This window comes from Octopus bimaculoides, chromosome 2 (genome assembly GCF_046866305.1).
Source record: "Octopus bimaculoides isolate indiv1 chromosome 2, ASM4686630v1, whole genome shotgun sequence".
Lineage (NCBI taxonomy): Eukaryota > Metazoa > Mollusca > Cephalopoda > Octopoda > Octopodidae > Octopus > Octopus bimaculoides.
The window spans coordinates 68,179,647-68,207,307 of NC_142929.1; the positions used below are offsets into that span (position 1 = coordinate 68,179,647).

The 27,661-nt window shown below is 36.2% G+C and overlaps 1 protein-coding gene across 1 annotated transcript in view; it reads right to left on the reverse strand.

The window, feature by feature from the left end:
• Window positions 1–14,635: 14,635 nt before the first annotated feature.
• The window catches only part of LOC106867166 (uncharacterized), a 19,274-nt gene continuing 6,248 nt past the window's right edge, over window positions 14,636–27,661 (reverse strand). Inside the window, exons 2-4 of the mRNA XM_014911961.3 lie at window positions 19,470–19,651; window positions 19,170–19,280; window positions 14,636–14,769 (exon numbers count right to left, since the gene is read on the reverse strand). Coding sequence (XP_014767447.1) covers window positions 14,713–14,769; window positions 19,170–19,280; window positions 19,470–19,651 — 350 coding nt within the window. The 3' untranslated portion in view covers window positions 14,636–14,712. The remainder of the gene's footprint in view (window positions 14,770–19,169; window positions 19,281–19,469; window positions 19,652–27,661) is intronic.

Below are 27,661 nucleotides of genomic sequence, written 5' to 3' on the forward strand. Positions count from 1 at the left end.
AATCAGAGGGCAGGCAATAAATCTACTAATTATATAATTGTTGTTGTTGTTGTTGTTGTTGTTGTTATTATTATTATTATTATTATTATTATTATTATTATTATTATTATTATTATTATTATTATTATTATTATTATTTTATTTTAATAATATATTTATTTAGTCTAGTTATTTAATTCTCTTTTAAACGTGAGAACGTTCGCCATTTTCGGAGACGACAGAAAAAGAAAACAACTCAACAGTTTTCATTGGTTGGAATTTTATCGGGTTACTGATGCCAATTGTCATTATGTAGACCCGATAGTTTCATGCGCTTTTTTTTTCTCTCTTCTCCCATTCTACATTTCAGCCCACCCATTTGTTTCAATCACACACACACGCGCACGCGAGCACTCACACAGAAACAAGCGCGTAAACAAGCTCTCCGTCTCTCTCTCCCCCCCTCTCTTCGTCTCTCTTTCTTCTTCCCTCTCTCATAATCCATCTACTCCTCTCTCAATCTCTCGGTCTGGTCTTCTGTCTCATTCTGCCTTTCAGCTTTCCAGCATTCGTTTAGCTCTGCCCTGTACTCTATCACACTCGCGCAAACACACACAAACACGCACACACAGATGTAGAATCTGTGTAATGTGTACACATACAAATATATGCAAGCTTACACTAATTTGATTACACACTACTTAGAATTTACATACAGAAGCTACAAATACATATAAGGGAAGGAAAAATACTGCCAGTGTGACATTTTTCCATTGGCTTATATTTGTGTACATTTACACGAATATGTTCATTATATATGTGCGTGCGTGCGCCAGTGTGTATGTGTGGGCGTGTATGTATATGTGTGCTTACGTGCGTGTGCGTGGTTGTGTGCGTCTGTGCATATGTGTGTGTGAGTATGTATGCATTATGTATGTGTGTATGTATGTATTTGTGTGTGTGTAGGTGTGTGTGTATGTGTATGACAGGCGTGGGTTGTGGTAAGAAGCTTGCTTCCTAACCGCATGATTCCGGGTTCAGTCCCACTGTGTGGACCTTGGGTAAGTGAATTCTACCATAGCCAAACAAAGCCTTGTGAGTGGGTTTAGTAGACGGAAACTGAAAGAAGCACGCCTGTTTTGTTTGCAATGTCCTGTACCCAGATATGCACCTATACATACAGGTGGATGTCGGTATGCACATACCTGTACGTATATATGCATATACTCATTTACTATTTGTCTTTTACTGTTGCCTCGAGCCGACCAAAGCTTTGTGAGTGGATTTGATAGTCGGAAACTGAAAGAAGCCCGTCATATATATGTGTCGTATATATGTGTGTGGGTGTGTTAGTGTGTGTGTATTTGTTCGATTCGGCAAAAGAGACTGATAGAATAAGTACTAGGCTTACAAAGAATAAGTCTTGGGGTCGATTTGTTCGACTAAAGGCGGTGCTCCAGCATGGCCGCAGTTAAATGACTGAAAGAAGTAAAAGAATTAAAGAATACATCAATATCTTTTTATCTTTTACTTGGTTCAGTCATTAGACTGCGGCCACGCTGGTGCACCACCTTGAAGTATTTTTGTCGAATGAATCGGCCCCAGTTTGTTTTTTAAGCTCGGTACTTATTTTATCAGTCTGTTTTGGTGAACCGCTAAATTGCATGGATGTAAGCACACCAACACCGGTTGTTAAGCGGTGATGGGGAACAAACACCGACACAAAGACACACACACATACACACACACACACACACACACACACACCCTCACATATACATATATATATATATATATATATATATATATATATATATATATATATATATATATATATATATATATATATATAAAAACAAATAGTAAATGGTTCCGGGTTCAGTCCCACTGCGTGGAACCATGTGGTTGGGAAGCAAGCTTCTTGCCACACAGTCACGCCTATATATATATAAATATATATATATATATATATATATATATATATATATATATATATATATATATATATATATATATATATATATATATATATAAGTCAGTAAATAGTGGGGTTGTGTTAACCGCACGTGGAGGAATAATAGGAAAATGAAAAATAATAATAAGGCAGAATGCTAAACTGGAAGCATATTTTAATAAAGATTTCTAACCGACTTTCATTGCATGGCAAATTTTCAAGAAGAGGGAGAATAAAAATGCTTTTTACATATTTTGTGTGTGTATATATATATGTATATGTGTGTATGTATGTATGTATATATATTTATATTTAATATATACATATACATATATGAGTGTGTGTGTGTGTATGTGTATGTATATTCCTTTATTCTTTTACTTGTTTCAGTCATTTGACTACGGCCATGCTGGAGCACCACCTTTAGTCGAACAAATTGACCCCCAGGACTTATTCTTTGTAATCCTAGTACTTATTCTATCGGGCTCTTTTTGTCGAGCTGCTAGATTACAGGGACGTAAACACATCAACATCGGTTGTCAAGAGATGTTGGGTGGACAAACACAGACACACAAATGTATACATACATACATACATACATACATTCATGCATGCTTACATACATACATATATACATATATACATACATTCATAATATGTACATACACATACATACATACATATGTGCATGTGTGTGTGTATATGTATGTGTGTGTATATGTATGTGTGTGTATATGTATGTGTGTGTATATGTATGTGTGTTTGTAATGCATGGCAACGTGAATCAAATAAAAATAGATCGATTTTATATACGAGTTAAGTATGAAGAATGTAAACCAATAGAAAGCAGAGCATTTTCAAATGAAAGTTGTATGAAGATGTCTCATTGGACACTGTGAGGCGATTGCTGCTATCGTTCGGCCTAACTCATCGTAAAGCAAATACCATCATGAGTGTCATCCAGATTACAGTAAGGGGAGGTAAGCCACTGGATTTGATTAAAAAGAGATGATGAGCAATGGCTAGGCTGGAAGAATATTGAGTGAAACCTAATAACCAGTTAACCGAGAAAGCGAGGCGTCATCTCAGTGTGGCCGGTGCGCAGTAATGCCGTCGAGAGAAAGGGCCTTAAACAACGCGCATTCTCTCCTGATGACCCCATACACATGCTAGTATCCAGTATGCGGAGCTTTCAACTGGCAGCACTTGCTTCTGCGAGTTGTTTACAAATACACAGAACACACAGTTACACAGACACACAGACACACACACGCACACACACATGCATACACACATATATATACATATATATAAGTATATATATATATATATATATATATATATATATATATATATATATATATATAATACATATATATACCGGAGAAAGCACATAAAATGTGCAACAAGGTGGAAAAAAGAGTACTCAAATACCAGAGGTAGAATAATATGCTTTATTTTAAATCAGCAGAAATATAACAAAAGACTGTTACTCGGAGTTTCACGTTCCCGTTCATCGGACAGTTTTGTTAGAAATAGGAAAGGAATGACCATGCAATCAAAAGTAATATATTACTTTTGATTGCATTGTGTGGTGAGGCGCAAGCCAAGCCCTTGTTATAATTATGTATATAATTATAATATATATATATATATATATATATATAAGGCGTTACATCATGGCCGCAGTCAAATGACTGAAACAAGCAAAAGTATCAAATAATATATATATATATATATATATATATATATATATATATATATATATATATATATATATATATATATATATATATATATATATATATATATATATATATATATATATATATATATATATATATATATATATATATATATATATATATATATATATATATATATATATATATATATATATATATATATATATATATATATATATATATATATATATATATATATATATATATATATATAGGCGCAGGAGTGGCTGTGTGGTAAGTAGCTTGTCTACCAACCACATGGTTCCGGGTTCATTCCCACTGCGTGGCACCTTGAGCAAGTGTCTTCTACTATAGTCTCGGGCTAACCAAAGCCTTCTGAGTGGATTTGGTAGACGGAAACTGAAAGAAGCCCGTCGTATATATGTATATATGTAATGTGTGTGTATATGTTTGTGTGTCTGTCCCCCACCCCCCAACATCACTTGACAACCGATGGTGGTGTGTTTAGGTCCCCGTAACTTAGCGGTTCGGCAAAAGAGACTGATAAAATAAGTACTAGGCTTACAAAGAATAAGTCCTGGGGTGGATTTGCTCGACTAAAGGCGGTGCTCCAGCATGGCCGCAGTCAAATGACTGAAACAAGTAAAAGAGTAAAAGAGAATATATATATATATATATATATATATATATATATATATATAAAAGATAAACAAGAGTGAAAAAACTACAGAAGGCTTGTGTTATATGGTTAAAGTATATATTTAAATCGTTATGTTAGAAAAATGTTATTAAATTTTGAGTATAGAAACATTGTATTTGGAGAAATAACCGGTTTCGTATTTTCTTTTCAAATTTCTCTACCTGTATCGTAACATGTCTTCGCGCCGGTGTATAATATGGAGTTCTAAATAGGGGAAGGTAATCAGGGATTTTTTCCAGTATAAGGGAGATAATCGAAAATGTTGGAGATGATAGATTTTGATTAATTTAACATGATTTGGTTTAGAAAGAATAGAATGTTAGGTTTTGCTCGCTCTATATTTTTTTCTCAGTGAGGTGAGTTTCCTTATTTAAAAGTGTTAGCAATGGTTAAGTTTTGGCTTATATTTTTCAATGAAGAAGGTTTCCTTATTTAATCTAATTTGTGTTGGTGTTCCAATGGCACATTGATAGAATGGAAAGATTATAAATTGTGGTAGCATCTGTCTTGCGCATTTCTCAATATGTTCACTAAAGGGTATCATTCTGTATTCTGGGAATGCAATCTGCTGTCGATGCAGAGTGTGTGCAGAGTGAGAATGCTATCGCAGAGTAAGGGTAATACTCAAGACAGAGCTGAATGCAAGAAACAGGATCGAAGCGATCAATACTTTAGCTATACCAGTCGTGACTTACAGTTTCAATATCATTAACTGGTCAATTACTGAAATATGTAATTTTGACAGAAAAATACGAAATTTGTTGACGATGCATAGAATGCACCACCCTAAGGCAGATATAGAACGACTTTATCTGCCAAGAAAAGAGGGAGGCCGTGGACTTTTACAACTGGAATTAACAATGAAGATTGCCACAACTGGCCTAGACACCTACCTGAAAAACTCTGATGACTGGATGTTAAAAACTTGTCTCAAAACATGAAAACAAAAAAAGCATCATACTTAGTAACAAAACAAGCAAAGGAATATCTAAGTGAATTCCAAATACAACAAATTCCAGAATTAGACGTACTAGAAACAAGCACAGAAAAAGCTAAGCGTATGAAAACCCGTGCTAAAACTGCTGCCTTAGATACTCTTACTTGATAAATAGCAAGAAAAACCTCTCAATAGCAAATACCCAAATAGAGCTAATAGTGCCGATGTTGACAAAGCCCTTACCTATCAATAGTTAGTGTCTTCTGGCTTAAAATCAGGAACAGAAGGGTTTATCATAGCAGCCCAAGATCAATGCCTACCTACAAGAAACTACCAGGCCAACATATTAAAGAACGGTAAAAGCCCAACATGTCGTGTATGTCAACAACAAAATGATCATGTTGTCTCTATGTGCAGTCGTCTTGCGCCTACAGATTATCTCAACAGGCATGATAGAGCAGCACAATATATTCACTGGGTAATTTGCAAAAATTGGATCTGCTCCATGATAAAGACTGGTGGGAACACAAACCACCTCCAGTGCTTAAAAATGATCACGTCTCACTCCTCTGGAACTTCGCCGTTCAAACTGACAGAAAGATAGATGCGAATATGCCAGACATTATATTAAGAGACTACAGACAAAATGCTTATTTGCTCACGTTATTTTGAATTATTCAGGTTCAAGAGGTGTCCACAATATTTGCTTGTAACTTTGTAAATTTTTTACATACAGATTTGAAATTTTGTCAGTTGGTGCTTTATATACCACTGGTTCATAGTTATGTAATTTTAGCTGATCTTACTGAGTAAATTAGACTTTTATGAGCAGGTAAATTTAATTAACAGGTGTAAAAGCAATAACATTATGGATAAACACAAGAATTGAAATTCTTAATGCATCTTACCTGTTTGATTTGTTACTAAAATTATCCCAGATGGCAACCGACAAAAATTTTGCCACTTTTCAAGATGAGGTACTTTATTTTGAATTGATTAAAATACAGGTATAATGGGCACAAAATTTTATTCTTTTGGTAAATATTTCGTACCTCGTTGGGGAATAATTTTTCTTATGCGGAGCTTTCAACTGGCAGCACTTGCTTCTGCGAGTTGTTTACAAATACACAGAACACACAGATACACAGACACACAGACACACACACGCACACACACATGCATACACACATATATATATACATATATATAAGTATATATATATATATATATATATATATATATATATATATATATATATATATATAATACATATATATACCGGAGAAAGCACATAAAATGTGCAACAAGGTGGAAAAAAGAGTACTCAAATACCAGAGGTAGAATAATATGCTTTATTTTAAATCAGCAGAAATATAACAAAAGACTGTTACTCGGAGTTTCACGTTCCCGTTCATCGGACAGTTTTGTTAGAAATAGGAAAGGAATGACCATGCAATCAAAAGTAATATATTACTTTTGATTGCATTGTGTGGTGAGGCGCAAGCCAAGCCCTTGTTATAATTATGTATATAATTATAATATATATATATATATATATATATATATATAAGGCGTTACATCATGGCCGCAGTCAAATGACTGAAACAAGCAAAAGTATCAAATAATATATATATATATATATATATATATATATATATATATATATATATATATATATATATATATATATATATATATATATATATATATATATATATATATATATATATATATATATATATATATATATATATATATATATATATATATATATATATATATATATATATATATATATATATATATATATATATATATATATATATAGGCGCAGGAGTGGCTGTGTGGTAAGTAGCTTGTCTACCAACCACATGGTTCCGGGTTCATTCCCACTGCGTGGCGCCTTGAGCAAGTGTCTTCTACTATAGTCTCGGGCTAACCAAAGCCTTCTGAGTGGATTTGGTAGACGGAAACTGAAAGAAGCCCGTCGTATATATGTATATATGTAATGTGTGTGTATATGTTTGTGTGTCTGTCCCCCACCCCCCAACATCACTTGACAACCGATGGTGGTGTGTTTAGGTCCCCGTAACTTAGCGGTTCGGCAAAAGAGACTGATAAAATAAGTACTAGGCTTACAAAGAATAAGTCCTGGGGTGGATTTGCTCGACTAAAGGCGGTGCTCCAGCATGGCCGCAGTCAAATGACTGAAACAAGTAAAAGAGTAAAAGAGAATATATATATATATATATATATATATATATATATATATAAAAGATAAACAAGAGTGAAAAAACTACAGAAGGCTTGTGTTATATGGTTAAAGTATATATTTAAATCGTTATGTTAGAAAAATGTTATTAAATTTTGAGTATAGAAACATTGTATTTGGAGAAATAACCGGTTTCGTATTTTCTTTTCAAATTTCTCTACCTGTATCGTAACATGTCTTCGCGCCGGTGTATAATATGGAGTTCTAGATAGGGGAAGGTAATCAGGGATTTTTTCCAGTATAAGGGAGATAATCGAAAATGTTGGAGATGATAGATTTTGATTAATTTAACATGATTTGGTTTAGAAAGAATAGAATGTTAGGTTTTGCTCTATATTTTTTTCTCAGTGAGGTGAGTTTCCTTATTTAAAAGTGTTAGCAATGGTTAAGTTTTGGCTTATATTTTTCAATGAAGAAGGTTTCCTTATTTAATCTAATTTGTGTTGGTGTTCCAATGGCACATTGATAGAATGGAAAGATTATAAATTGTGGTAGCATCTGTCTTGCGCATTTCTCAATATGTTCACTAAAGGGTATCATTCTGTATTCTGGGAATGCAATCTGCTGTCGATGCAGAGTGAGTGCATCTGCGTCTGAGCGATAATTCCGTGGACCTTATGTAGTTTTCGTGGCAGCCCGAGCATCTTTTGACATAAATAAGGTTTTCTGAGGCACAAGTAAAGTCAGATTTGATTTTGAATTTTTGTCCCTCTTTCGAAGATTCTGGCGATTCTGATTGTACCCGGTTTGATTTACTTATGCACTGCTGATAAGCACAATAATGGCGAAATATCGGTACCCATCACTCTTGAATGGGATCGGGCGTAAATTGTCTTGCCTATCTATTATTTTCAGGTGTTTTAACACCCAGCGTAATAAGGGAGTCGTCCCTCCCAGGCACTATACCGCAGCGAACCGGCGAACAAAACACATACATTAAGTATGGCGGTGGATACTGTTTACAGCACAAGCGCTGCTTTTAATTCGTTATTGAATGCACACACACACATATACACACATACATTAGACTTTTACAAGTGCTAGTTAGGTTGTTGGACTCACGATCATAAAGTCGTAGATACGATTTCCAGATCAGGCAGCGCGTTAGGTCCTTGAACAAGGCACTTCATTTTACGTTGCTTCAATCTATTCAGCTGAAAGAAGTACTATCCTTTTGTTGGTGCAGCCTTTTCTCCCTCACCTGTGACATTTACGATGCTCCACTGCGTCAAGGGTAACACTGTCGAGTCGGTGTCTAAGCCTGCTTGCGACTACATTAACACCTAAAAAAACCGAGTAAAAGTATTCTGTAAGTCAGTTACTCAGGCTTTATCAAATCTCATTCAACCCCTGTTTCTGATCTGACACAATTGTCAAATCTTGTATGAAAACCTACACTGAAGGTAACATAACTCCTTCTACAAGTGACAATGTTTCAGTACACTCTGTCATACAATTCAAAATCTCAGTTCCCTTTGTAAAGGGTAGTGGTAAGAGAGAGTACCCTCTGTGAATCCCTATCTCTAAGGGCTGCCATTATGTGTTATACGAATCTGTAGTGGATTTTATCCTGAGCAATTAGCAGAGTTTATACTTGAGCTCGAGTATAAATTGCATGTAATTATGGGAAATCGAGCTTTGCATAAGCAAAATCTGACCAAAACACATCAGCATCCATATGTTACACCATAGAATGAAGTTTTAAACCATCTGTACATGCTCAATGCAGCGTAAAAATTCCGGAACCAAAAAAATTTCTGCTCAGTCACATACACAGTTCTGTTCTTTATGACAAAACCCGTCATCCTTTGTTCCATGAAAACGTTCCAATCAACATCGAGAACAGTGACATTGATTGCAACTGACGAGTCCCTTTAACGTGCTTGTGCTTTAGGATGTCTGCCTGTTCTTCAACTCACTAAGTAGCTAGTATCAATCAAATCGCCACTGTACCTTGAGAATCTGTCACAAAAATCTTCGTTTTCCGAAGACAATATATGAAAAGCGAGTAAGAGAGCTAATTGGCCCACTGTGATGCCGGCTCATGCCTTCCATACTACAGTATCAACCTCCCTTAGTTGCAACTTATCTATATCAAACATGTGCAATGTTTCTGTTGGCTTCCTCAAACATTGTGCCACCGGCTTTTCCGCTTCTCACATGAATATGTAGACTTCATATTCTTTCGCAGTTCTTCCAATGATCTGGAAGCTTCCACTTCAGAAATATTCTTTGTACAACCGAATGGATTTTTGTTAAAATTGTTGTTTCTTTCGACGCTTCCTCATCTGAAAAAAGGTATTCTGACCTGATGTCTCAGCACTTTCTCTTCACAAACTCATACAACTCCAAAAGATTAGCCTGCGCATCTTCATGAGCTTTTTTTCCTTTTCCTATCGACAACCCTTCCTCTCAGACCTCAGTTTTTCCAGAAGACGCTGCCTCCTCGACAACATTTCTCCCTCTTTACGCTATCAATAAGCTTTGCACCAAATTCTTCCAAGCACAATAAATTATAACTCACTGCTTTCGGCCCCACCCAAGCTTTCTTTTAGCTTTATTATTCAGACTCAACGCAAAATCCCACCCCTACCAAATTGCTCATACTATATTCTTCACTTGTTGCTGTTCACTGGTGATTACAAAATAAAATCATTCCTCTTCACCTTTTCTTTAGGTTGAGGGTCTCCAATGCTGTTATCTGTAGTCTGACCGGGATCGCCCGCTGTTTCACCAAGCATGTTGCTAGAACAAACTTGCACTCCCAACATTTAACCTTGCCATGCTCTAGCCTTGTGTACCGTAAATCCCTTTCTCACAAAATTTTACTCAAATGTCTCGCAAACATCTTTGACTCGTGAAACCTTAAGCCTCCCATAAATCGCTCCTTCAGGGTTCCCTCTGGACTCTATACGAAGTAGCTCAATGTGGAAAGACAGTTGCAGCGAGTCAATAGCTTTTTTGTCAAGCTGGTGCGCACTCATAAACAAGAGTAAAAACCGTTTCTGCAGTCACCTCTTGGTTCAAGCACAGATCAAATCGCATTAAGCATTGCTTATAACCGGTAAGTCTATATAGCCTAGCAAACGATAAATGTTTCCAGTTGATTTGAATGGGTAGCTTGAAGAATTTAGTTACTATATATACGGCTAAAGAGAGGTATTTAGTATTATAGAATTAAGATTACAAAATGAATACATGTATTGATGAAATCTATTTTGAAAGAATTGGTTGAGTTCATATTAGAAGTAGTGCTGGTTTCAACTGTGCTGCAAAAGACTATTTCTTTTGACTGGCATTTATCTTGGAGTCAAAATGTATCGAAGCTATAGTCAAGAGATTTCGTGATGACGTTGGGTTCTGAATTTTTCGAAGTTAGCCATAGCAACGGTTTTAGCAAAATTTTAATGGTAGGACAGGAAATTTATATATCATCTTCGTCAGTAGTCTATAGTAATAATAGCCTGAGGGAAGTGTTTGTGTAATATATATATATATGTATATTATGGGTTTTTCATTTGCGAATTCTTCAAATATTTGGTCTTTCTAAAACAGTTGATTCACGTATAAAAGTTTGCTTAATTTCTTTGGTGCCACTTCATACCCAGAGGGGAGAATGGTGTGCATGAGCGACTCTGCATGTGCGACTGCTGGTCTTCTACAAATAACCATGCCCGGACTTGTGTTTCAGAGGGGAACTTTCTAGGTGCAATCCAATGGTCACGCGCACACACACACACACACACGCACGCACGCACGCACGCACGCACGCACGCACGCACGCACGCACGCACGCACGCACGCACGCACACACACACACACACACACACACACACACACACACACACACACACACACACACACACACACACACACAGAATGTTTATAGTAATTTCAAATGTCTTAAATGTGTAAAATAAAGACAAAGTGATAGAAAAGCATATTTGGAAGAGAACTATATGACGATAGACACAATAGTCATGGCTTCATTCAAGTGGCGAATGATATCTATATATATACTACTGAGGATCTCTGATTGCTTGCGTGCTTGTCTGTCATTTAATACAGCCAAACCAGCGCATAATGGGAAAATACTCTGAATTAAGGTACCTTCGAAATGTGAATACAAACGGAATACAAGTTTCGCGTAAATCGGACCACAGATTCCCGAGATATGCGGGGTTTTTTTTTTGGGGGGGGGGGTTGTTTCCACAGATTTAAGCAATAAAACCTACAGTTATTGCCCGTCACTGTGAACACCGGATAGTTTTGTTAGCATAGTTACAGGTGTGTACCCCACCGACTTTGTTGCCTCATAACTTCCAGAAAAATTGATACTTTTTAAACAGAATTTTCAACAAATACTGCTTAGATGCTGTGAATTCAAAGTATATAGGGATTTATGGGAAAGAATCTTTCTGAGGGAGTAGGGAGAGGAGTTTTGGAAAATTCACACGATCCGATTTTTCCCCTCGTAACTTTCAGGAAAATGGATATCGTTTAATGAAATTTTATACAAATACTTTTCAAACGGCATAGATTACGATTATAAAGAAATTTGTTGGGAAACTTTTTTCCGAGTGGGTGGGGAGAGAAGTTTCGAAAAAACAGAGTTTCGGATCACGAAGACCAAATAAGTTGAAACTTCTCTGTTTTGACCGGGATTTTCCCCATTTTTTTTTTATTTCACCGCAACCTTCGAAATGATGTGGGGCATCTTTTTATGAAAAAAAAAAAAAAAAAAAAAATAATTAAAAAATCTTTGAAATTCCTCACCATCTCACTCCGGACCGATTTTGGTCAAGGCCTTTTCGGTAAAAAAAAAAAAAAATTGAAATATTTTCAGGGGAAATGGTGTACGATTCAAGTGAGATTTAGCTGTTTCCAGCACATCCTAAACCATCCTTTGTTTCACTTTCACATGTATTAATGTTTTCTCAATATTTTTCTCCCTTTAAACACATTTTATGGAATGATGATGCTGAAGTAACATACGCGTGGTCCGTTGGTGGAATATAATAAAAAAAAATTGTAACTTAAACTTTTACCCCTCAAACAAGCGAAGCCGTGTGTGCGTGTAAGAAAAAAACCCATTTTCTGACAGAAAAGTATGCTACTAAAATGAATTATAGTTTACATACCACTGTGGATAAATGCCAGCAATGACCTTCTCAGGCTCTCCAGTATCTTAATTTATAAACAGAAAAATCAGGGGCAGGGTGTGGGGTTACAAAAACAAAAATCATAATTTTTCAAATTCTTCTTTTATAGCATATAAATGCATTTATGGGGAAAAAATATTGAAAAACATCAATACATTCGAAAATGAGAAAGAAACGAGAAGGGTTATCTTGGGATGTGCTAGAAACAATTGCCAATTCGCTTTTAAATCACTCACTTTTTCCTCTGAAAATATTAACAATTTTTTAAATATTTTTTTTTATCGAAAAGGCTCTTCCCATGGTTTTGAAGTGCAAAAAAATTGGCCAAAATCGGTCCGGAGTGGAATGATGATTAGGTGGGGGTGGGGGTTGTACAAAAATATTTTTAAAACCTTTTTTTTCATAAAAATATGTTCCCCGCCCACATCATTTCGAAGGTTGTGGCTTAAAAAAAAAAGATGAAAATCCCTATCAAAACAGAGTAGTTCTCACTTATTTAGTCTTCCTGATCTGAAACTCCGTTTTTCGAAACTCTTCTCCCCACCCACTCGGAAAAACTTTTCCTCGCAAATTTCTTTATAATAGTAATCTATGCCGTTTGAAAAGTATTTGTATAAAATTTCATTGAAAGATATCTATTTTCCTGAAAGTTATGAGGAGAAAAAGTCGGATAGTGTGAATTTTCCGAAATTCTTCTCCCTAATCCCTCGAAAAAATTCTTTCCTGTAAATCTTATATTTTCTGAACTCACAGCATCTAAGTGGTATTTGTTGAACATTTCATTAAAAGTATCCATTTTTCTGGAAATTATGAGGCGAAAAAGTTGGGAGTGGGAGACGCATCTGTAGTTATGCCAGTTTTGTTCGTGTACTTGCTTGCGTACGTGCTTGTCTGTAGTTTAATACAGCCAAACCGGCGCATAATGGGAAAATACTTTGAAAGTAAAGTACCCTTGAAATGTGAATACAAACGGAATAAGACAATTTTCGCGTAAATGGAACTACAGGTTCCCGAGATATGCGTTTTTTGGTGGGAGGGGGTACCTTCATAAATAGCCAAAACGGTGCCTAATAGGAAAATACTCCGAAAGTAACATAACCCTGAAATGGGAAAACTGTTTCCATTAATTTTATGTTTACGTTACACAACAATTACTTTTGCATTTTTGTAGAAGTGTGTACATACACCATAAATAAACGCTGTTACTGGAGTTCAAGTTTATCGCGAAAGTGCTATTTCTATAAGATGCTGTAAATAATCAATAAAACCTTAAACATGAACTTGTAAACCAGACCTATGATGACACGAACGAATTGAAATATTTAACTGAATCATAAAATTAACTTTCATTTCAATGCAATGTTGAAATCAGCTTCAGTGTTTTATAACCTGAACCGTCAGTGACCCAACGGGTCACGGGTAGTCTGGCTAATAATAAATGTTTATAATTAAAGCTGCCTGATCAACGAATCAGCGACTCAATTTCGATTCCATTTAAAACTATTTCATTTTATATATGCAATTGATGTCCTTGGAGAATCCTAATCTTACCCAACCACTATTTCATGTTACGTTTAACCGGATTATATGATGTCAATACTTTTCTTAAAGCAATAGGAATGTTATGTGAAATTAATTATCTTCGACCTAAAATCGAAAACGTCATGCAAGTTGTTTCACCAGAGTCTCTACCACAACACGTTATTACAGGATGTTTTAGTATTGTGTTCTGATAAATCTCAGTTTTTAAGGAAGAATCTATTATCTATTGAATCGAAGGCAAATAAATATGTAAGATTTGAACTCAGGAACGCGTAAATAAGGTATTTAACACGACAAGGTATCATTTCTGTCAAATCGGTTTCCATGCTAAACAAAAGCAATTAAACAAAAACAGAAACAGCCCAAGAAAAGAGAAACAAGTGTTTGTGTTTCAAGAAATATTTATTTTAATTTGTATTTGATTTTGAAGGAAGGAATTGTAGCTGTTCTTAGTTGATATCTATGAAGCAACTTTTTTCATGATTATGGTGCTGGTAAGTCCTTTATAGTTCACTTTCTAAAATGGAGGAATAACATGTCAATTAGTAAATGGTAACATTTTGTATGATATTGTAGAAAATAATCGATGAGAAAACAGAACTGAAATATACATTAAAAGTAGAGACAGCACAAGGACAGCAATTTCGGGGGTAAATCGATTACACCGACACCAGTGCTTGACTGGTACTTATTTTATCGACCCCGAAAAGATGAAAGACAACGTCGACCTCGGTGGAATTTAAACTTAGAACGCGGATGAAATACCGCTAAGTATTTTGCCCGCTTTGCTAACGATTCTACCAGCTCGCTGCCTTGTTAAGCGTAGAGATATTAATAAATATACAACTGGAATGTATTTACATATACGTACACATTAATATAGTTATTTCTGTTGAAGACTCGATCTGAGCATTGTTAAATAACGAAACGCACGTGAATTCTATACTGTGTGTATTTAGATAGCGGGTAGTATCTATAGAAAACCCGATAAACTATGCTAATGATGCTATTGACCATAGCTACAATGAAAGAAGACGAAATGCTGACCCTCTGCCCTCGATTGGTTGTACAATGCCCTGTTGAATCGGATATTTGTAGCTCTGACAGGCAGGAAAGAAGGTAATGATGACTCACAAGGCTTTGGCTGGTCCGGAGCTATTATAGAAAACACTTGCCCATAGTGACACGCAGTGGGCTGAACCCAGAACCATGTGACTGGGAAGCAAATTTCTTGTCACGTAGATACGGCCCCCAAAACATATTGCTTCCGATACTAGATTGGTTCTTATTGACCGATGCAGGTTGAGAATCAAAATCTAAATCAAATTCTAAAATAATGTATTTAAATACTGCGAAGAGTCATGAGTCAAAAGTCTTGAGTCATGCCCGTGATTTTTAAGTCACAACATTCTGAGATCTCTAAAAACGGACGCAATATATTAACTTTCTGACGAAATATAACATAAGGAACGAAAGGAAGAATGGATTCCAAACTAGCCAAATATATAATAGAGCAAAACAAAGTAGTTAAGCGTTAGCATCTTACCCAATTATTTGTCATGTCCATTATTACATTTAAGCGATAGTTTCTTTTAAGATATCTGCCAGGAACCAATGATCAAAGACATCTTACGCTTACGACTGATCTAGATTGACTGTAGGCTTACGAGCACTAGATCTGCTACCACATTGTTCTATGATGTATGATCTGAAGAGGGTATTATTTTGGCAAGGTTTCTGCAAGCCCGAATACTACTAATGGCACATTGACCAAAACTTCAATTCTGCATTTATCAGTTATTATGCATAAAAATTATTCATTATATCACCCTAAATCTATCTATAACTTGGCTCGCATAATAGGAATGTTCTCAATGTGTTCTCCGCAATGGTACAACCTTAACGGGTGAACAAATATGGCGTATTGGAACAGAGAAGATCATACAGTTTAGTAATTTGTCTCTAAGTAGCTTCCCTATGTCTCTCACCTTAATATAGTAATGTGGGTATTTAGTACCACCCCATATATTCGTGAAAAGCCAATTTATTCGGCTTTAAAGCTCATTTCTCGCCAAACAGATCGGTAAAGTATTGCTGAAAGACTGTATTTATCAGTTTAGAATTTCTTACCACGATCAAATTTCAGTCGACGTGAAATCTACATTGTGAGTTTTTGGTTACTTTGTTCTATGAAATCTGTTTTACCGAGCGGTTTTCGTAAACTTGAGTTTTAGAGCTCACACTTTAGTATAAACATGCAACATTCATGTTAAGTGTTGAATAAACTTTCAAGAACCATTTCCGCTACCAGTATGTCGTTGTAATACTTTTTTTTCAAGCCTCAGTCTATGAACTTATTCACTCTGTAATCTAGCGTTTTCTATCTGTAGTTCTTTATTAAAACTAAGCAATTCTAATTCAAGTCTTTGAATCTTCCTAGCCATTTATTGCTGATAATGAATTCCATCAATTCCTGCTTCACGGATCCCCTAATCTAGCTATTGTAGTTCTTTTTTCGTGTCGGAAACGACAAATTCATTTTCTAGTAGTTGATCCCTGTTTAAAGTCATATTGTAGTTGTTTGTACAGATCATAAACTTTGCTCATGTATAATCCAAAACTTTATTAGACTTCTATCAGACAAGTAGAACAGGTTTAAGGGGGTTTTACGATCTTTTTGAATTGCTTCTGCTACATTTTTATATATTGGGAGAATCGTTTCCTCCGACATTACCTTCTGAGTTACAAGCCTGCCAACTCGTTACCTTAACAACAACAACAACAGCAACAATAATAATAATAATAAAAGCATGGAAGGAAAAGAAAATGTACGGTCAGTTTGTAAGAGATGTGGACAGCAAGACAGATACAGAAGGCCGGTGGCTATGGATGAGGAGGAGTGACCTAAAGATATGCGCAGCTCAGGACCAATTATATGAAGTGTAGAATAGACAACACTACCGATAGCGACAAATGCAGAATGTGTGGTGAGAGGGGTGAAACGGTATGTCATATCGTTAGCGAATGCTCGAAATTGGCATAACGCGAATACAAAAGTCGCCATGACAATGTGGTAAGAATGATCCATTGGGGGCTCAGTGGAAATCACGGCTTACAAAGAGCAAAGACGTGGCATGAGCAAACTCCAAAAGGAGTCACCGAAAATGAGAACTGCGAAATCCTGTGAGACGCAAGTATCCAGTGCGATCACCTGAATAGACATCGGAAACCGGATATTATTGTGGTGAATAAAAAAGAAAGAACATGTATGATAATCGACATAGCGTGCCCCGGTGACAACAGGATCAATGTGAAAGAAGAAAAAATAAACAACTATGACGATTTAAAGTGGGAAATATGAAGGTTGTGGTCACTGAAGAGAGTAGACGTGATACCAATAGTAATTGGTGCACTTGGAAGGAAGTATCAGCTCTCAACTACAGCATGGCCGAAGAAGATCGGTGCAAGTGTAAAGGTAGAACACCTACAAAAATCAGCATTGCTTGGAACTACAAGAATTCTTCGCAGGGTTCTTGAAGCATGATCAGTAAACAAATGTCACCTTAGTCTGCTGGCTGTGGACAGCTGACACTTTCCATCACACCCAGCAAAATAAGCTGTGAGTTTTCATATAATAATAATAATAATAATTAAAAAACTGCACCATAGCCCATAAAAAAGGAGGGAATACAATGCCGGGAAGAGTTTGCACACCCCTAATAACAAAAAAGAACACACAATGCTGCAGACACCCCAGCAACACGGAGGTGTAGCAGGTGATGCAGTAGAAATTGGCCTGAAATTACCAAATGTTGAATAGTAGTAGTAGTAGTAGTAGTAGTAGTAATAATAATAATAATAATAATAATATTAATAATGACAATAATTCTTTCTGCTGGAAGCAGAAGGCTTCAAATTTGGGGGAAGGGATTAAGTCGATTACATCGACCCCAGTGCGTAACTGGTACTTATCTAATCGACCCTGAAAGGATGAAAGGTAAAGTCGACCCCTGCGGAATTTGAGCTCAGAACGTAGCGGCAGACGAAATACCGTTAAACTTTTCGCCCGGCGTGCTAACGATTCTGGCAGCTCACCGCCTTAATAATAATAATAATAATAACAATAATAATAATAATAATAATAATAATAACAACAACAACAACAACAACAACAACAACAACAACAACAACAACAACAACAACAATAATAATAATAATAATAATAATAATAATAATAATTGCTAATAGAAATTGAAAAAATGTGGCACCTCAAGGCGTCAACCGTGATTGTAGGATCTCTAGGAATGATAAAAAAAAGGTACTGAAACCTATTTGAAAATGATACCAGGCTTACCATCCCTACAGGAAGTGCAAAAAATTGTGTTAACTGGAACGATTCATGTACTGAGGAAAGCATTATCGCTGTGAAAACAACATCCATTCATGAATTTATTTATTTAATATTTTTTTTAAATACATATTTTACCTGTGAATTTGCGTGTGTAAACTGGGAATGCATACAATGAGTTTCTCTGCCCTAGGTGTACGGAAAACACTCGGCGAGAAATGGAAGAAAATTTGAAGAAAGAAGGAAAAAAAACAACATGATAATAATAATAATGATGATGATTATGATCATGATGATCATGATGGTGATGATGATAATAATTATGATAATAATTTCTAACATAGGGACCATTCCATAAGGAGTACCTAACTGGTATTTTATTTAATCAATCCCGGAAATTTGAAAAGTAAACTTGGCCTCGATAGGTTTAGAGTTTATACGTAATGGGATTACGTAAGTCAGTAATGTTTAGACAATGGACGATTATTTGCAGAGCAGTTTCATCGCCCTGTGCACATCTCGGATAGGTTCGGTTGCAGCTACTTTCATAATAGTAATAGTATACTCACCCATGTTATAGTATCACCGCCTGTTATATCGTACGTACAGTCAATAACATCATCAGTCCATTCAGTGCAGGTTTCGGTCAGATGGTTAGGATTAACCAATTTAAAAATGCTCTGATGCAAAAACAAATGAAGAAAAAAAGGAGAAAAAATATAGATTAACAAGGCGCGAGAGAGAGAGAGAGAGAGAGAGAGAGAGAGAGAGAGAGAGAGAGAATGAATGTATTAGAGAGTAGCCATATTCCTACAGCTACGATGACGACAGCAAAATAATTCAAGAAAATACAATATAAAATGTATTACCTTAAATTTTCGACCAAAAATATCAGTCGATTCCAGTGGCTCGTCAAGATCGAAAATGTAGGACTTTGTTAGTTGTGGATCGTCACAGCTATGGACCATAGAATACTTATCGCCACTTCGACTGATTACGAAATTGTTAAGCATATTTATCATCAAGTCTTTCTCTTTATCGGAAACGCCGGCTAAAAATTAGGAAATAAAGAAGAAATACTGTCTGGTTACTGTGAAAACTTTTTATTACATTGCAAATATAAGTGCTGTTTTGACTTTTTCGTGGAAAGGATAATTGTGTAACATTTATATCTTATTTGTGTTTTAATTAGGATTCTTCTTTTTAAGCAGTTGTTTATGGAGGCGGATAAGCTAAATGACATGTCTTACTGAGAAGAGAACGTCCAAAACATCGATTCTATTCTCATCTCCGAAAAGGTTGTAATGTGAGACTACACACACACACACACACACACACACACACACACACACACACACACACACACACACACACACACACACACACACACACACACACATATACATTGATATGTTATATACACCGATATGGTGTTTTTATTTAAATAGTTTAGTCTTAAGAGAAGTGCAGTGTCCCTGACCTTCGCAGATTCTCCTGGATCGGTGAGATGAACGCGATCAATGTTACAAAATGATTCCAGTTGATGGTAACAGGAAAAATATGAACAAGGGCAGAATTTCAGAGGGTTGACTTTGTTTGGAAGGGATTGTTGCGGAGCTTAGATGATGAGTGATGAGCTAGATTCAATAAGAGTAACAAGAAAGAAAGAGTTCTATGGAAGTCAGGTGACCTTGTGTGGCGGTGGCGCGATACTATTTCGGCAACAGCAGTTATTCTTGTACAAAACATCTACATTTTGCACATAGATTATAAACAGAATCTGTTATCTATTATGTCAAATGTATACATTATAATTTGACAATATGCTATTTTATATTACTTGTATATTTTTCTATGTTAAACTTCTTTTTTATATATAGGCTTTACGTTTTGTTGCCTGACGATGTCTGCTGATCATTTATAGCCTTTTCTCATCTATCACATGACCATATCTGTAACCCAATATTCAGTTTCAACTTCAAAAGATAGAAAATACTCCCTCCACACAATAAGTTTAGATTGTATCCAAAGCAAATACATTCGCTTCATAGCAAAGATTTGCTCGTCAAAAACACTACAACCAGTGATTCGTGGATATACTGTTCCTTCTCATTTTTCTCTATTTTCCTGTTACTACATCAATTTCTGTTCTTGACTAAGTGACTGCATATTCATCCATCCATCGAAGCAATTAAGACATACCCGTTTCTTTTTCTCTTGTCTTCCAAACCTTGCATGTGTGAGTGTGTGTGTTCTGTCTTGAACACTAGAACTCATCAGCAGGGATGCTCTGTTTACGTGGGGTATAAGTGACCGAGATCAGAACATTCCTCTTGAACAGAATGCCAATCCATCGCAGTGATACTCATCTACAGCTGAGTGGACTGTATTTTACTCTAAAACACAACGCACCGCGCGGTCCAGGAATCGAAACCATGATCTTACGACCGTGAATGAAACGCCCTAACCCCTAAGCCAGCAGCTTTCCACACCATCCTTACTCTCTCCCACTTTACCTAATCCTCTTGTCTCAGAAGTATTTACATCTAGAATAACCTCTTGCCGTTAACATTTTTCTCCATCAGTCATCAAACTGGACATCAACCATATGCTTACCAGTTTGTTAAAGTCTATAGAGGTCTTGGAAATAATCTTCCTCTTTTCTTTAACTAATGAAAGAGATATTTATCAAAAAGTTGTTTTAAAATTGTCTGTGTTCTTGGAGAAATAATGAACGCAATCTCATTCATACGCCGAAAAAGAATTATATATATGTGGACAATAAAGATGAATAATTAATCTTTCTACCTCTTACTAATTATAATTTCAACTTGACTAAATATTTAGTTATGTTTTATTAATAGACCTTAGTTTATTGCTCAGCTAGATAGATAATTGCGGTGAACGATTTCCTGTTATTTTTGACCATGGAAACGGCATTCTTAAATAATATTTCTACTAAATATCTCTACAAAAATATAAAAACCTGCGTATATTCGAGTCTTTATGTAGTCGCTTCCTTGTAGAAATATCAACAAAACATCGAAAAAATAATCACATATTACTTTCTTTAAAATGGTGGTAAAGTAAGACTACATTCGATAATGTAGTGTTAGATACAAGGTGCATGAAACAATAGAAGGAACAATCCTGGTCAGAATGCTTTCAATCAAAGGTCTGTTTAGTCAGGGCCGACCATAAACGAAACAAAAATAACAACCATTGTAGCTACGAACCAACAGAGAGACATTATGTGGTCATTCGACCTGAAAGAAAAAAGACTCACTGGATTGCTCATTTCCAGATAGATTGTATTTTTTTAACGAAAAAAAAAAAAAAAAGATCGGTACGGCTTTTGTGCCACCCCGTGGCACAAAATGTCCCTCCCTCGCCACTTAAATTTAGGGTCAGAAACAGCTTATTGATCAAAGTCTCACAATTTTTTAAACATAATACCATCTTCCCTAATAGAACCTAAGAGATCAACGCGTAAAGGATGCAAATAAATTCAAACAATAGTAGATTCCAAGGATGATATTGTGCAGGATATTAATGCTACTATCATTTAGCAGATACCAACCCAGTCCAGACAGTACAAGTCAGTTCATACCGTAGTTGATGTTAAGGATGCAACAAAATTTCTCAACTCTTTTCCTAGCAATCTCCAGCTGAAAGTAGGAGCAGCCAATATACTGTGACGTAATTTGGCAGTCTATAATGATGCAAGACAAAAGATGCTTTCAGTCCACGTATTCCCTTCAACCCATCAGTTATGCCATTTCAGTTCAAGAGCCTTCATTTTACAACACCTTTTTCTTTTGTCTCAATAAGTGTCACAGTCCGTAAGGGTTGCTGGAGTTGAACAGAGCAACCCGTGTTCTTCTCATTATCAGCTCTCTATAGCATACTCAGGTGTTCGGCTAAGCAGGCATTTCTTTTCATCAGAGTTTCAAATCCTAGAACAAGATATAGTCAACTCCAGAGCTCTGGCTGAATATAACGCATTTGTGTGAAGGTTAATTCTGTTGTAAGTGTTGCCTAGCAATTTAAAATTGCAAGAAAATGTCTACAGTAAAAACAAAAAAAGATAGTATTTCCTAGTATCACAAACAATAAATCATCATTAATATCAGTTTCAAAAGCTTCACACATCATAGAAATCTGAGAAAAGTAAGCTTTAGATATGTATTTGCATTATATTTGAAACATTCGATAAAATCAGAAATATAACTATCAGCTAAAAGATTGGAATTGAAAAGTAAGCGATATTCTAAATATGTTTAATGCCTTGTTAATGCTGGGAATATGCGTAACAGCACGCACATACATATATATGAATATATATGTACATATACATGTATAATGAAGGGGTATGGTATAATGGTTAGGGTATTCGGCTCATGATCATAAAGTCGTGAGTTCGATCCCCAGCGGCGCGTTGTCTCATTGAGTAAATCACTTTATTTTACGTTGCTCTTGTCCAATCATCTGGCAAAAATGAGTTGTATCTGTATTTCAAAGGGCCAACCTTGTCACATTCTACGTCATACCGAATCTCCCTGAGAACAAGGTTAAATGTACGCGTGAATATAACGTGCTCAGTCACTTGCATGTTAATTTCAGGGGCAGGCTGTTTCATTGATCGGATCAACTGGAACAATCATCGTCGTGACCGACGGAGTGCCAATATTTTAAAAATGTATGTATGCATGTATGTATATTTCAGTCTATTTACTTTCCAAGGCACTTGAAGTGAAATCTTGTGTTAAAACAGATGTTGCGTCTTGGGAGTGTCAATTTGCTTAGAAAAACACACTCAACGGGGCATGTGTTTTTATTGCCCATATGACTTTCCCAAGCTACACACATATATCTTATAATTAATACATGTGTGTGTGTGTCTGCGCGCGCGTATGCATGTGTGCGTGCGCGTATGCATGTGTGCGTGCGCGTATGTGTGTATATATATATATTCTATATGTACACTCATTTTATCCTTTTATTGTCTTACTGGTTTCGGTTACAAACTGAAGCCGTCCTCGGTCTCTGCCCTCAGGGGTTTTAGTTGATCCAGTAGACTATTGTTTAGTGTTTATAATCTATTTTGCTAAATCGCAGAATAACTGAGATGTATGGAAATAAACACCAGAATCAAGCGATGTCTCGCAGAGGCAAGTTTTAGAGTGGAACAGACTAAAAATTACGAATACATACATACATACATACATATACAAACACAAATACATATGTACATATAAATACTTACACACACACACATATGTGCATGTGCGTGCGTGTGTGTGTGTATATATATACATATATATATATATATGTATGTATATATATGTATGTATATATATGTATGTATATATATATATATATATATATATATATATATATATATATATATATATATATATTATAAGGTTTTTAACTTTTAAATTTTCATATTCAAAAGAGACAGAGACTTCAAATTCAAGTTGCTACATCCTCTGGAAAATTATTATATATATATATATATATATATATATATATATATATATATATATATATATATATATATATATATATATATATATATATATATATATGTGTGTGTATATATATATATATATATATATATATATATATATATATATATATATATATATATGTGTGTATATATATATATATATATATATATATATATATATATATATATATGTGTGTATATATATATATATATATATATATATATATATATATATAATATATAACTTTGATAGGTTTCGGCCAGTATAGGCCCAGGCCATGTCTAACTTTATAGCACCACCTGGTGACGTCTTTTAGTCATATATGGGGCACCATAGCCCACTCTGGCAAAGAGTTATTATTGTTGGAAACATATCCGGGTGTAGGAGGTTGGTCCGGGATATTTTGAAAAAAATTTTCCAGTGAACATTTGAGTTTTATGGGATCCGTTTCCGTTTTGACGTATTTTGGTATGGTATTCAAGAAAGCCGAACCGGTTGAGGTAAAGTAATTGTGACGTAATGTTGCTATGTGTACCGAGTTCGATTTTTGTGGTAGACGGATAGCACGGGGGCCAAGTCTTGGATGGATTTTAAAATGGATGCCAACATCACTTGTGCAATATTGATGGAATATTTTCCACATAACATAAATGATGTAGCGCTCCCGGTGGTGTTAGAGAGAGTAGAGATTGAGTTTTTTTAGACGACCCCAATAATCAATGCCTCTCATGCCGTCCATCTTTCTTGTTATTGACCTCTGGAGTGCTTCTACTTACATAATGAATTGCTTCGTATGGGGGCCACAGTTGGCAACAGTATTCAAGGTGGGGTCGGGCAAAAGTAGAGTAGAGAAGGATGATGGTGTAGGCGTCTCTAGACCGGGAAGTTCTCAGAATCCAGGAGCATATCTTGCGGGCCAAGTCAACCTTGCTGTTTACGTGGGAACTCCAGCTTAGATTGTTATCAACAATTACTCCAAGGTCTCTGGTATTGTTGGAGGACACTAGGGAGTCGCCCGAAGGAAGTGCATATGATAATTTCAGAGTTTTCTCTTTTCTAAAGTGGATCAAATCAAACTTATCTTCATTTAAAAGCATATTGTTTTTTTCCACCCATTAGACAATAGCAAACAGATCTGACTGAAGGAATGTTCGGTCTCCCATGCCGTTTATGGCTTTCTGAAGTTTGAAATCATCTGCAAAGATTTTCAATGTAGAATGTTTGATTACATCTACTATGTCATTGATGTAAATAATGAAGAAGAGTGGGCCCAACACAGTACCTTGTGGGACACCACTACTGACTTTAGCTAAGCTGGATCGTATTCCCTCAAACACAACATGTTGGGTTCTGTTTGTCAGGAAACACTTTATCCACTGCAGCAGCTTTCCACGGACTCCAATGTTGGACAGTTTCTTCAGAAGGATTTTGTGGTTCACCCTGTCAAATGCCTTGCTGAAATCAAGGTATATGATGTCAGTGTTGGAGCCCTCTCCCAAAGCTTTTAAGGTGTCATCAAAATGGTGCAGAAGCTGCGACAGGCAGTCCCTGCCATCACGGAAACCATGCTGGCTGGGGTTTAGCAGATTGTTGTCTTTGAGGAAGTGAGTTATTCGCGATCTCACCACCCTCTCAAATACTTTAATGATATGAGAAGTGACTGAAACCGGACGGTAGTTCACTGCGAGAGATTTGTTTCCTTTTTGAAGACTGGAACGACAGCTAGAGGGGGTGCAATTTGATGTCGATGCATCTTCAGGACAGTGGCCGGGAACTTATCGGGACCTACTGCCGAGTTGTGCTTGATCTTATCTATTTCTGTTAGGATATCAGGAGCACCAAAAGTTATGTCGGATATGGTTAGTTGAGGGTTTACATCACTGATACTAGCCAGATCAACCGCATTAACGTTACTGAAGACAGAGCAGTATTGTCTCTGCAGTATCTCGTACATGGATTTTGCATCATCATGTTGAGTATTGTTCTCATTAACCAGAGGACCAACAGTGGAAACAACGTCTTTATGATTTTTTGGCAAATTGTAAGAATATTTTGGGATTAAGTTTTATCTTCTCAATGGTTCAACTCTCCTCAGCTGCTCTTTGACTGTTAATGATGGTCATCATTGTTTCTTTGGAGGTCGTGTTTTTTTCGATTCTAGTGATGCAATGGCAATCGAATGGGTGCGTTGGTTGATTTTCTTGTTAATTCTTTTTATTTTTCTGATAATTGTTCTTCTATTTCTCGGGGTTCTGCACTTAAATTTGTATACTGATCTTAATGGAGTATGTTTTGCGCATATATTTGTCACAGTATCTACAAATGTCTGCTATGATGCGTTTATGTTGGAAGGGGTGTGTGCGTGCGTGAAGGCCCAATCAACTTGTGAAAGATCATGACTGATCGTATCCCAGTCTGCGTTATGAAGATCCATAGTCTCAAATGGATGGACTGGAAGGATGTCACTGGATTTGATCTTTGGGTGGTAGAATCGCAGATCACAGAGAACCATGTTATGGTCTGAGAGTAGTGGTGTTTTTTCCACTGCAGTATTGAAGATAGTATCAGTGTGGTTACTGAACACTAGGTCCAAGATGTTTTTGTGACACCTTGTTGGTTCCTGAACAAGTTGGGTCAGGAAAAACTCATCCATGAAATCAAAAAGCAACTCGATTGCTTCCTTATCAGGAGTTGAGGTGGAAAAACCTGGTGGGGATAGCCTTGTGTGATGGCTAGAATGTTCTTTTGTAGCTCTTTTGCCAGATTCATTATGGCTAAAAAGGAATTCTGTTTGGAGACCTGGAAATGTTTGTGGTTGTGGGTTTTGTATTGGCTAGGGGTCCCGTTTATATTTTTATTTGTGCGACGACTCCCCGGGAGATGGGTAAATGGACAATTATGCTGTAGATATAATCTGTTACGCTGGAAATAGCGGCAGGCTCTAGGGTTCCGTGTAGCATAAGTGTTTTTTTTTCAAATCTGATTTAGTATTTGGTGAGGGTGATGGCAGTGGTGGTAGTGGCATTGTTTTAGATTGTCCACTTTGATGGTAGCGGCTGTTGTGAGTAGGAATTGAGCGTCTAGTCCCTGGTAAATGAATGAACTTGCGATCAGTGTTAGTGCACAGCCTCTTGCGTAGTGAATAGCGGCATATTTTGGGGTTCCGTGTGTAGACTGTGAGAGGCATAGATTTGTGTACATTTGTGTACATTTGTGTTTGGCAATTTCATTAAGGGGTCTTCAAGTAAGCATTTAGTTGGTTGATCACAAATTGGGATGGTAGCAGGTTGAAGCTGTGTCTGTTGCTGTATTTGAGGTGGTCGTTGTAGCCGTAGTTGTTGATGTTGTTGTGATTCTTGTTGCTGAAATTGTTGCTACTGTTGAAGATTTGATGGGTGGGTAACAAACTCTGGTTGAATGGGCTGTGAACAGCTGGAATCTGAGAAGTTAACCGTTTCATTAAGTAGGTCATCAATTGCGGTTGAATTAAGGGGTGTTAAAGGTTGAAGCTGCGTCAGTTGTTCTTGCTGTGGTTGTTGTTGTTGCTG